General features: G+C 32.2%; 1 protein-coding gene across 6 annotated transcripts; it reads right to left on the reverse strand.

The window, feature by feature from the left end:
• Positions 1–773: 773 nt before the first annotated feature.
• On the reverse strand, positions 774–11,117 carry LOC107950311 (phototropin-1). Of its 6 annotated transcripts, none has more exons than XM_016885130.2 (23): positions 10,511–11,117; positions 8,885–9,605; positions 8,350–8,532; positions 6,839–6,930; positions 5,960–6,233; positions 5,647–5,872; positions 5,486–5,556; positions 5,202–5,308; positions 5,014–5,063; positions 4,748–4,852; positions 4,463–4,522; positions 4,284–4,373; positions 4,104–4,180; positions 3,907–3,991; positions 3,623–3,703; positions 3,336–3,439; positions 3,127–3,176; positions 2,930–3,036; positions 2,707–2,829; positions 2,562–2,613; positions 2,129–2,241; positions 1,624–1,764; positions 774–1,044 (listed from the first exon to the last, which is right to left on the reverse strand). In XM_016885130.2, exons 2-23 carry the CDS (start codon positions 9,601–9,603, stop codon positions 940–942), a joined length of 3,015 nt encoding a protein of 1,004 aa, XP_016740619.2. In that variant the 5' UTR covers positions 9,604–9,605; positions 10,511–11,117; the 3' UTR covers positions 774–939. The 6 variants fall into 6 exon arrangements, with proteins under 6 accessions (XP_016740619.2, XP_040946279.1, XP_040946281.1 ...); XM_041090345.1 differs by having other exon boundaries at positions 6,833–6,930; positions 10,511–11,083; XM_041090347.1 differs by lacking the exon at positions 10,511–11,117 and adding an exon at positions 9,903–9,956.
• Positions 11,118–12,947: the final 1,830 nt, after the last annotated feature.

The raw sequence follows: 12,947 nt of genomic DNA on the forward strand, positions 1-12,947 counted from the left end.
ATATACAGTGATAAAAGCAAAACTTGGTTTTATGCAATGAAAGGGTATTGTTGCAGTCCAACCGTAACAAATGGCTTTTCTAAACATCGAATTTACCTTATAAACTTTATGTCATCTTTATTTAGGTCACTGTGTCAAATGTATGATTGCCCCTCTGCCTTGCTGCCTCTCTTTTTGCAGAGAATGGGTTGCACACTTGTCTTTACAACAGCCTCCATTTCCTGCAATTTTCACATATAATCCAATCCAATCCAAGACAATATATGTATATATATACATGCATACATGGTAATTCTTAAATGACCTCATTTAATATACCATGTCAAAGTGGAAAAAAGAAACAAAACAAAACAGGGTGAATGAGGTTGTCGGCCATTATTTCAGTTGAGACATCTAATCAAAGATGAGTCTCCACTCGGAATAAATTTACGGTTGAATCGATTTATAATTTTTAATAATTATTATTAAATCAATCAATCCCGAATCAATAGTTGAAGCATTGAAATTTAACCGTAAAAGAGTTGGTTGAAACATTGGATTGTTTGAGGAGAAGAAATAATTCATTGTTTCCTGGTGGATTAGAGCTTTGATTGCGATTCTCTTTCACAATAAAGATCATTGTTAGGGATATAAGGGAACATGAAGGACAGGGATGTAGGGCAAAGATGGGGGCACAATGGGTTCAAAACAGTACACAAAGAAAATTATGGTGCTTTTAAGAATCTAAAGAATAACCCCCAAATCTCCTTACCTGTACTGATGATATAAAGAAATTAAAAGGAACAAACTGATTTTTATTTACCAATCAACAGGAAAATTGCATTTTAATCCCAAAAAAGGAAAAAGAAGAATACAACATAATGCTAGCATGAGAGAAACACACAACATCTATAAAACCCGAAGCCTCTAATGGTGAAGTGATAAAGCATTCCAAGCTTCTCAGAAAATATTAGTTTGTAAATCCTGTAATTGAGGGTCCATTGCTTTATCTTCTTCCTTCCTAGTTTCAGTTGCAGAGATGGGAACTTCAAGCTCAGGTGGAGTCTGGAAGGGCATTCAACAAATGTCAACACAGTTAAGAATCTAATGATAATATGGAAAGTGGATTGGGGCAATTAAACATCAAAAACAAGAAATAAACATGATAGCTATACTTCACACTGTGTGTCAATTGGGCAGGTAGAACTATAGTTTTTAGATCGGTTTTGGGTAGTTTTGAATTCAGATCATTTGGGTTTGTCAGTCTTTGGTTATTTGTTATAGTCATTTAAGGTTCAATCATTAGGGTTCACAACATTATTTATTCAAGTTATTTTTAGGTTTGGGTAAACCGATTCAAGTCGTTGGTGATTAATGGTCAAATTAGATTGAATTAAATTCATATTTAAACTAATCGAGATAAATTTATAAATTCAAATCACGATTGTCAAGTATTTAAATTAGACTCTCGAATTTAACTTATTTCATAGTCTACGTGATGCAACCTTTCTTTTAAACATCTTTCAATATTAGCAGAGCTATACTTACACATATATACTAACATAACTCACCCAAGTTTATGAATCAAATAATGTTAGATTATGCTATAAAAAGTTCATTCAAGTGCAAGGATAACGAAATTACCATCCAGCGAACGAGAGCCCAATTTACACCTTTAAAGAATGGATGTCGCTTGATTTCATTGGCCCCTTCACGTGCACCTAATCTGTTCTTTGGATCTCTATGCAATAAGCGGTACATTAACTGCTTTGCATGCAGACTCACCTGTTTTCACGCAACCAAAAAAAAGAAATACTTAACCCTAGCCATAGCAATACTTGCTTCAACTCCAAATTACAGCACATAAGTTGTGGGAGTTTTATATATAGTCATCTCCCTTGCTGAAACACCAGATTTCTGAAAATTAATTACGTTTATTTCCTATATATCGGATTTTATATAATGGTAAGGGGTAGGGGTCGTCCAAAGATTGAAGTGAGACTGACGTGAACTGAAGACTTGAATACAAATCTTTTGTCAGTCCACTTGTGGTTCAGTCGACTTATAAGTTTATTGTTTATATATTTAACTGCCTTGTAACTTTGAAAAGGGTGTAATAAAAGAGAGATTTGAAGACAGAGGATTTTACTTGTATACTTTTGGGGAATTTAAGGTCTTTTTGAAGAACATTGGCAAATGTCTTCTGTCGTGTCTTTCCCCTGAATGGTGTATATCCATACAGCATTTCATATAGAAGAATGCCTGAAATAGAACAATAAAAATCAATCTGAGCAATTGAAAAGAGAAGTAGAATTTTCATTTAATTATAAACTACAATATTTCTGATTAGCTGAAGGCATGGTTTCTTCGTGTTGGTGTGTTTTGTTATGTCATAATCATGCTTAAGGTATTTATTAAGTTCATAATATCGATAAAGTTTGAAATATTCATACATTAGTATTTCGTGTTTTGGTTACATTTTTCGTGTTAGTGTATGTTCTAACCATGATCTGAGTAGGAAACTTCCTTCTAAAAACATGCACATTCGGATTGTGACTTGCTTTATAAGAAAACAAAATTACCTAGAGCCCACCAGTCTACTGCACTGGTATGGCCTGCCCCAGTGATAATTTCCTGCAATAATCAACAGTTCAAGAATGAGCATTCAATAAGGAAAACAACCCCATAAGAACTATAAATATTGATGTGAAATGACAAGAAACAAACCGGAGCAATATACTCTTCGGTTCCCACAAAAGAGTTCGATGCACGCATTGGTTCGGCCATAAAGATCGGATTCTGTTGGCTTTTCTGCCGTTTCTTCTTTTCATCTGTGGCTGGAATCAGCAGCTATAAAACACAGCTCAAGTTCATTGCATTTTTCTATCATAACTTCGAAAACATGGTTAACACAGTGTTCTTGAAGACCCAGAAGCTTAGAATTAGATACCTGAGGTTTGCAAGATGTCAAGCAAGATAAATCAAAATCGGTCAAGGCTACATGCCCATTGTCCTGGAGTAGAACATTTTCAGGCTTCAAATCTCTGTATATAATCCCTGTAAGAAGAGAAACATAATCACTGAAAGAATTGATCGATCACTTAATTAATACTATCAGATTTGTTGGTATATTTGAGTTTAACCAACCTTGACAGTGAAGGTACTCCAATGCAACAACCACCTCTGCAGCATAAAATCTACAGTCATAAAGAACTTTCAAGTTAGTTCCATTCCAACACAAATTTGGCAATAAACTGGAAACCCCAGAAATGCTTATGTTATATGAGTCTATGAGACAATCAGAGATTTTCAAAACAAGGTTAAGGTAGTGTTTGTTATGGTGAAAAGATAATTACCTTACTGCATCTTCCTTCATGACCTTCGTTGGTTGCCTGTCCAAAAGCATGAAAAGTTCACCACCAGGACAGTAATCCGTAATCAAACAAATATGTGTTTTGGTCTGAAAAGTATCTAAGAGTTAGAATTTTTATGTCATCATATAAAGAAATCATGTCAAGAAATGATGAAAGACCAGCTATAAAAGCAAAAGCTCAAGAAATTAGACAGTAAAGTTTCTTCGTATTGAAAAAGCATCTAATATTTATGTCAGTAAATTATATTTCAAACTATTTATTTGACTAACCTGAAATGATGCATATAATGCTGGAAGAAAAGGGTGGTCCAACATATCAAGAATTTCACTTTCTGCACAAGCTCTATGCACCTATAGCAATGGAAGGCAAGTGCATCACGTAAGCAAAAATGAAGGATGTCCATTGTACTTGGACCATGGAGGGCATTGAAACTTGGGAAATTACAACTAACATTGAACATTTAAACTATCAGGCTTATCATTAGATAGCAAACAAATGAAAATCTGGGTATTTTTTTCAAGCTTAATACTCATAATAATGCAATTTCAGATACCTTGTTTCGATTCAGCATAACACCTTTATCCATAGCTTTCATCGCAAAGTACAGGCCAGTGCCACACAGTTCCACCAAATGAACACTGCCAAGAAAATATAAAAACAATAGCTGATATTAAAAATTTGTATGACAGACATACATGCTTTATCCTGCAGAATTTAAGTGTAAGAGAAGAGCGGAGTAATTAGACAAACCTGCCAGTGTCCCCTGATCCCAATGGTTTTACAGGCCTAAAATGTTTTAGACCCATCTTTTCTCCACTATCAAGTACCTATAAATTACAACAGATTAAGGCAAATCGAGCTTTAGGGTCCCGGAAAAGAGATCATTTTGAACGATACTTCGGGTGTGCATATATGAAAGAATAATAATACCTTTTGAATAGCTTTCCAAGAGGGGCTATCCTTTCTGTGAGGTTTAGGGTGAACCACCTTGGAATGACTCATCCATAAATCTTCTGGATTCTGCAGGTAGTGAAATATCAAATATTTTGTAAGGTTCTTGTAACACAAAAGAGGTTTTCATCTGAAAACGATCAACTTTTGAACCTTACCATGTTGGCATCCGGAAGTTCCCTCACTGCTTCATCAACATTTTCTGCAGTTTGTCTCACCTGCAAGCAGGGATTATACTAATTTGTCATTACAAACCAGCAAATTTATAAATATTTGATAGAATACTCAAGAAAATTCAGCTATTCACCTAAAGAGAAATACAGACTTTGGTGATAAAAGAGGAAGATTAGCATCAAAAAACACATCATAAGTAGAGGTAATAATGGAACCAAGTTAGAACATAAGGATTTAGAATGCAAGTAGAAACGAGTAAGAGTTCAGACCAGTTGTTGACCCTCTTGTGCAGCAGTATCAGGAATACTATTATGAAGTGGATCGACTTTGGCACTGCCGTCTAGCTGCACTCCGATAAAATACTGAACTTCTCCCTGTTAACAGAGGCCAAAAAAGAAACAAGAAAATCAATGAGAATTTTGTTCATAAGTCCAGAAAGTCATATGTAGCTGAAATTTGATCATCTGCACATTAAAAGAGTTATATAGCAAGATGAAACATGTACATTCCACTCCGAAATATTCGAGGATTTTACCTTCTGATCACGCATAGGCTGTAGATGGAACAGATTCCAGAACTTCTTGCCTGAAATGTGTACAAAAATCTTAAAATAATTATAGGACTAGGAAGATAAACTCCTTAAATACAGAACAACTTTATATGCATGACATGAATCTGGAATATTGAAGATTAGGCATCATATTTAAAAATGTTCAAGCATACCACTCTTAGTGTAGTTGATTAGCTGCACAGTTACTTCTGTCTGGTTATCGATTGCCTCTCGAATCTTCCTTACAGTAGCTGGATCAGTTTCAGGGCCTTGTAGAAACCTATAAGGATTTAACAATCACACAAAGTTAACCCCATTTTAGTTAAAAACTCATATATATATGTTCAGCTTGACTTCAAAAAGAATATGATTTAAGTTCATTCTTTACCAGCTTTTCAAACGATTTAAGCTATCATCTTGCATACACTTTAAATTACCAGCTTGTTCAGAGACATACCTGCAGTTTCTGCCCAGTATTTCTTCACGACTGTACTCTGTCAGCTCCAAGAAGCTATCAGATGCAAAGATCTGAACATCAAGATCAAGTTGAAACATTAGTTTCTAATCTGCATGCTCAACCATTAAAACATATATATAGGGTAGAGTTGAAAGGCTTACAATGGGATTATCAGGCAACCTTGGATCAGTAATGACAAAGTTTTTCTCTATACGTTCGAGTGTGGTGGCCAAATCAATACCCTTCCTCATTTCCTTTTGTCTAACTTTGTCATCAACACTGTCAGGCCTATCATCATCATCATCATAATCACTTTCATCCTCATCAGCATCCACCAATAGACTATTGTCAAAGCTATCAGCCGTATTCTGGCTTTTCCTCATAAGCCTGGAATGCATGCAACCAAGTGATTTTTTTTTACAAGCTACCATAAAAAAACAAAAAGTAAAGATGTTGGTTTTTTTTCTATAATACCCCATGAAAGAAAGACGGCTAGATTTTCTGGGTTTCTTTTCTGGGACTTCACTGATACGTTCCATTGACATTCGAATACCCCCATTGGAGTTCCTTCTATGTGGAGGTACGTTTGCTGAGTTTCGCCTTCCGATGGATACTGCTCCTTCACCATCATCGTCACCGCCTGATTTTCTAGTGAAAGGACCATTTGATGATTCACTGAGTGAACGAGGTTTCCTCACTGCTTCCACCAGCTCAGTGACTGACCCGGCAGCTATGTCCTTTTGCCGGGCTGCAATAACATCATTGTACTAGCTCATATCTTGGTAAGTGAAAAAAAGCCATTACGTTACCATGCATGAATTATTATCTGAAATCTTCCGCGTATTAATCAAAAGTATTTGTATTACTGATAGTGTACATTGAAAATGCAATAAATATAAATCTTGTTCCTCCTAAACAATGATGTTGTCAAGTTTCAAACCATTGATAGTAAAATAATTCATATATTTAATGTGTTAAATTATTTTTTGAGTCTGAACTTGACAACTACTCACACATTTGATTTAAACCTTTTTTTATTCAAGTTAGTAATCGATGTTTCCTTAAAATCTATAAAGTCCATGTTTCAATACGAGAACAATTGTTAAGTAAAGACTCAATATGAGAAAATTACTAAATTCATAGAATAACTTAGAAAGAAAATTCAAACATCAATATATATATATAATTGAATATGAAAATAATTACTAAGAATTAACATAGACTCCTTGTATAAATTTATTTATAAACTATCAAATGCTGCCAACTCATCAAAAATTTTAAAATAAATTATATTAACTTAAACATTTTAATAATCTAAAAGAAAAAGAGAAAGATATGGTAAAATACATATACCATCGTATCGTATCAAAGACTCAGGCAATCCATTGGGTCGCACCATCTTTTCCTTGGCCCCTTCCGTATGCTTGCTCACCTCCACTTGCATTCTGCCACATCACCAATATCATATTAAAAACAACAAAATCCCCCCTTGATCCCCCTATATCACCACCAATCACACAGCTGGGAATGGAAGCCCCACCTCTCGATCACCATAAAAGAATAATGAATCTTGTGGGAGATAACTGATAACGATTGCATGTGATCCAGCCCCCACCAAAATTACTTTAGCAATTATATGATGCGACATTGGGACACAAGACACATGTAACGACAATGCCCCCAGTTCCGTTTTCTTCTCTTTGTTCTTTCGAATTTTCATGTTCCCATGTCCTTACAACAAACATTATCCTAGGCCTAGCTACCACTTATATAATTCTAATTGAGTTAATATCACTTCTCATAACATCAAATTTAGTTAAAAGAATTATTAAAATATTTTTTTATTTAAAACATTCTTGTTACAATGTAAAATTCTTAAAATGATTTATTGATCGAAAAGAAATGAAGATCTAAATTAGAAACAATAATTTTAAAATCGAAAGTAATTTATACTCGATAATTAAAAAGGTCAAGCATAATATCTTATAATAGTAATGAATTCATTTTATTTAGACTTATTCAAGGATTAAGGTATCCATCCAAATCGGAAGAACCACTTGGACTTACGAAAATAGATATAATTTCTTTAGAATATGAGTTAAGGCTCGTGTTTTAATATTCAAAGCATTATTCAACTCAGTCTGATTCACTTTCAAATTTATAATATATTGTTCTTTTCTTTTATATATTATACAATTTATATTATATAAAAATAAATATGTTATATTATAACATAAATAATAAAAAATATATATTAAATTGTCTTTAGTAATTTAATAAAAGGGAAAAAAATAAAGTTGGTAAAAGTTAGGAAAGTGAAATTTTTTTATTTTATAAATGTAAGTTAAAAGTTGAAAATTAATAATTAATTTAAAAAAATAGTTACGAAAAATGTATAAAAATTAATTTAAGTTTTTATGTTGTGTAAATGGATCCAAGCAAATGACAATTAGAAAGCGAAATCTCTTCTTTAGGCGTCTTTTTAGAATGATGGACAGAAATATTTACTATTATGTATGTTAAATCTTATGATTTATGTCAATTAAAAACAAAGTGAAATATTCAATATAATGTTTTAAAATTAAATATAATAAAATAAATTGTAACTTCCAAATAATATTTTACTTTATTTATAAAAAATGATTTTAATACATTTATAATAAAATTAAAATTATTATAGAAAATCATTAAAACTAAATAATTGTATAAGATATGGATATCATTAAAATATAAATTAATTAAAAGAATTATATATTTTTTTTATAATTGAGAGAGGGAAATAGAATTAGTTGAGATCCAACCTAAATTTTCATGTCATACGATTGTAAATAAACACACATAAAAGTAATAATTGAAAAACTAACCCAATGAACTTTAAAACTTTTCCATTTTCGTCCTTGATGGGTGCAATTGTAAGAAGATTCCAAAAAGGTGTTCCATCTTTCTTGTAATTCAACAATCTCCCACAATAATTTCTCCCTGCTTGCAATGCTTCCCTAATCTTCGCCACATCTTCCGGGTCCGTACCCGCTCCCTGTAAAAACCGACTGGATCCTCGACCCACCCAACAACAACATCAAAATGTCAATTTTACCCTCTCACGGCTGTTATTACAGTTAAAAGAAATAAAGTAAAAGCAAAAAGTTACTACATCAAAATTTAGGATTTAGTTTTTTTTATTTATTTTAATTTTACATATTTAGGTCCTCTTATCTCATAAACGTGAACAATAAATCCAAATTGTTAACTTCTGTTAATTGCGTTACGATGCACATTAATAAGAGTAAGAGAATCAAAATATATCGAATTAAAATGAAAGGATTAAATTTTGAGTTGGTATGTAATAGAGGGACTAAAATTATAATTAAAAAGTAAATACACATAAAAAGGGTAATTTACCAATTCCTGCCTATGACCTCCTTAGAAGTGTATCCAGTCATCCTGAAAAACCCGGCACTTGCATAAAGAATCGGGTAATCGGGTTTGGTAGCATCCGAAACAACAAACGTTTGTTGAAACGTTGATAATGCATCCTTTAAGTCCTCCGATACTCTAGGGAACCCTCTCTCCTTGCTGTATTCATTATCCGATTCTTCGGAGCTCCGAACCGAATTATTCGAGTTCCTACGAGAAGTACCCGGTTTGGAATTCGGCTCATCCCCGCCCGAATTCCTAACAACAACTCCCTGCGGTTTACCCGTTTCGTTATCCGTTTTCAGTACCAACCCCCATTCCGCAGCTCTCTTTGCAGCCACCCCGGCTTCATCAGAAGGTTTCGGGCTCGCAGTGACGTTACAAACGAGCGGTGATGATGCTAATGAAGACAGGGCGGGCGACGGAGCAGGAGCGTTCGGTTCCTTGAGTGCCATCCATGATGTTATTATTTCTTCAGCCCGACCCGACTTGGATTCGAGCTCGGAAGTGCGAGTGTCAGCTTCTTCCGCGGTACTATCACGTTGCTCTATCAAGTTTTCCCAAATGGGTTGCGGGCGAAATGCTGGGTTAACTGGTCGGGTCGAGAAAGTTGATGGATTAAACACTTCTAGTGAGCCCCTTGAGTCCCTCGGCAATGGTGGGATCAAATTTGATTGCTTGGATGATTTTTCTGTTGACTCCATTTCTGCATAAAATTTCAAAGTTAATACAAACTATACTAAAAAAATAAAAATAAAGGAAAAATCTAAGTCTGATTGTGATTTTGGCCCCTTTATTTGAATGACATAACTTGATCCTTATCCTTTATTAATATTATTAATAAATCTAAATTCACAAGAAATTCACATCAGTAGCTAACAAACTTATCAATTTAGATATAGTAAAAACATTATAAAATTAAAAGCGAAAAAATACAAATTAAATCTCGAATTTGAGTATATTAAAATATTAAAATTATAATTTAATCGAAAGATATATATACCTAGATAGTTTTGTTTTGTTTTTTTTCTCTATCATGCATTGAAGAGTAAGGAAAACCCCATTATAATTGATAGCCGTGCAAATATTATAAATTTCCAGCTGGAAATACATTAAAAAATAGTTGATTTTTGGTTCCTTCCATGTCTTATATGCCAATGTTTCAATTTCAATATCAGTGGTGGGGGCATTGAAATGAACTGGACTATGAGATGTTTTTGGAACTGAATTATGAGGGTGATAAAAAGTAGTCTCATAATTTCTTAAGTTTTCATCTTTCAAACTATATATATTAATATAGAGGATTTTCAGGTTAGCTTCCAATCATTAAATTTCACGATGTTTGAAAGACTTAATCATCATATAAATTGTAAAACGGATATGAGAAATTTCCTGGAAAGAAAAAGAAAACAACATTTCAGTACAATTTTAGGAGCAGATAAGAAAGATTTTCTGGCAAAATGATTTTAAAAGATGATATGCATATATTTTAGAGCCTTACTCTTGGATTCAGATCATAAAATAAACATTTAGAAGTGGAAGATTTCAAGAGAAAATCAATGCAACTTACGAAAGAATAAAATGTGTAAATTACGTAAACAAAGAGCTTACCTGAAGTGAACTGCGCTGATGACAAGTTGAAGTCTTCACAACAAATAGCTTAGCAGAAGATCGTGGAAGAGAAACTACTTTTTAACGGCAACCAAAAGGGAAAAAAAATGATACCCCATACCTCTGGGCATAAAATTCACATGGCTTTTGCCATTAAGCTCGAATCCCTATAACTCAATCATGAATCCCTATAATATAAGGGGGGTGTTTGTTTTCTTGTATCTAAAATATTTTCCCCAGAAAAAGAAAACCAATCACTCACTCACTCACTCTCACTTTCCTCACTGATTGAGTATTTGAGTGATGCTTTGTGTTTGGAATTTACAGTCTGGAAATGGGTTGTCAAAAAAAAAAAAAAACAGAAGAGCAAAACCGGAATCAGCAGAAAAAAACAGAAGCAAATTTCTGAAACATGTCCTAATTTCAGGGCTTTCTTTGTTTTCTTGGGGTGTCTCAGTCTCACCAATAAGCACCCAAAAGCCTTTTTTTTTTAGGATAATTCGTATAGTTCCATGATTTATCATCATCATAAAAGCAATCAAGCCTTTTCTTTTTTTTTCTTTTTTGTAACTAAGAATAAAAAATTATATGTACGTCCTTCAAGTTAATTGCAATTTCTTGGAATATGTTAATTTGGGTTTTAAAATTTTTAGATTATTTTAAATTTGTTACTTAAATTTATTGTTATTAAGGGAATACAAAATTCAAGACTAAAATTATCTATAGACATCTTGAGAATAATTTTTAATTGTTCGAGGTCTAAGCCAATTGTTCAAAAGATTATACTTCAAAAATTTTCTCTTGTTAATTTCTCCCCGACATTTACTTTAAGTCATTTCGGACTTTTTCAAGATTGAATCTTTTTAGTTTTCTTTTTTGTATGATTACCTAAATTAAATCAAATTCAAAATGAGGAAAATTTGGTATAAAATTTAGAAAATTATTGGCTAACATAGAGGGACAAGTGGCATAATTGGGTTGGTGTTTGGGATTTTCAGCTTGAAAGTTAAAGGAATGTGAGTCTAAAAAAATGAAGGGTCCTTTTAGCCTATCAGAATCTAATTTTCTTATCTTTTATTTTCTTTGTTTATCCATTTTAACTTATAAAAACCAAATTGCCTACAGTTGCTTCAAATATTGATTTTGATTGAAAGGGAATGGTTTAATTTTGTGGGTGGAATGCATGCATATCTTTTTGAAGCCATGATTAATTTCTGAAACTCTTTTCCTAGAAAGTAAACAATTTTACTTTTAATTTTTAAATTAATTTTACAAATTGAGTTTTATCTCAGTTGGTATTAGTATTGTTGTTAACACAGGAGAACGTGGAGATTCGAGTGCGCTAAAGCGTATTATCCTCTTATTTAAGGGTTGAGGAGAGCCTATTGGTAGTTCTAGACATTGCATAAAAAAACATAGACTAAGAATTGTGATGCTACACTCATACGAAAGAAAGTAGATAAAAAAATACAATAAGTAATAAAAAGTATGATTCGAAACTAATTAATAATAATTATAAACCCTATCACACGTGTATGCATGTGGAAACCACAAATATAGAACACAAATGTTTGTTTAAAAATAACATATAATAAATTATAAAACGTATGCGTTGAAACTAATTAATAATAACAAATTAAATATGTATCATATTAAAATTTAAAAAATAGGTTAAGTTGTTTATTATTAATATATACAATTGATGGAAGTAATAAAGTGTTCATAATAAAATTAAAATGGATAAAAATATTAAAATAAGGATTTAGTTGTGTGGAAAATTAAAAGTTTTATTAATGCAATTGGTTTGAGTTCGAATCTCATCATATGCATGTTTTTATTGATTTTTTTTCAAAATAAAAGGCTAAAGTATCCTCAAATAATATTACTTATTTTGATTACAGAAGGACATTCCTGTAATTTCTTAACTAAGTTGGTGTTCGATTGACTCGTGACACCGACTCAATCAAGACTTTAAATAATAGTATAGATATACAACTGATGGAGGTAATAAAGTGTCCGTAATAAAATTAAAATGTATAAAAATATCAAAATAAAGTTTTAACTAAATGGTAAATTAAAGAGTTTAATGATGCAATTGAACAAAACTCATCACATGCATATTTTTATTGTTTTTTTAAAGTAAAAAGACTAAAATATCCTCGAATAATATTATTTATTTTAATTACTAAAGGACATTCCCTTAACTTTCCAACCGAATTGATGACCTAATTCAATTAAGAGCTTAAATAATAAAGACTCTTACCAAATTAAAACATTTAATTAAGTCTTTTTTAATATTTGATTAAATGAAATATATATTTGTTTTTATTTTTTAAAGAAATAGTAATTTAATTTGAATCATTTTAACTCAAAATGTTTAATTTTGCCGCCAAAATTTATAATTTTATCTTAATTCCTAAAACAAATTTCTTGACTT

The sequence above is a fragment of the Gossypium hirsutum genome, chromosome D03 (assembly GCF_007990345.1).
Source record: "Gossypium hirsutum isolate 1008001.06 chromosome D03, Gossypium_hirsutum_v2.1, whole genome shotgun sequence".
Taxonomy (NCBI): Eukaryota; Viridiplantae; Streptophyta; class Magnoliopsida; order Malvales; family Malvaceae; genus Gossypium; species Gossypium hirsutum.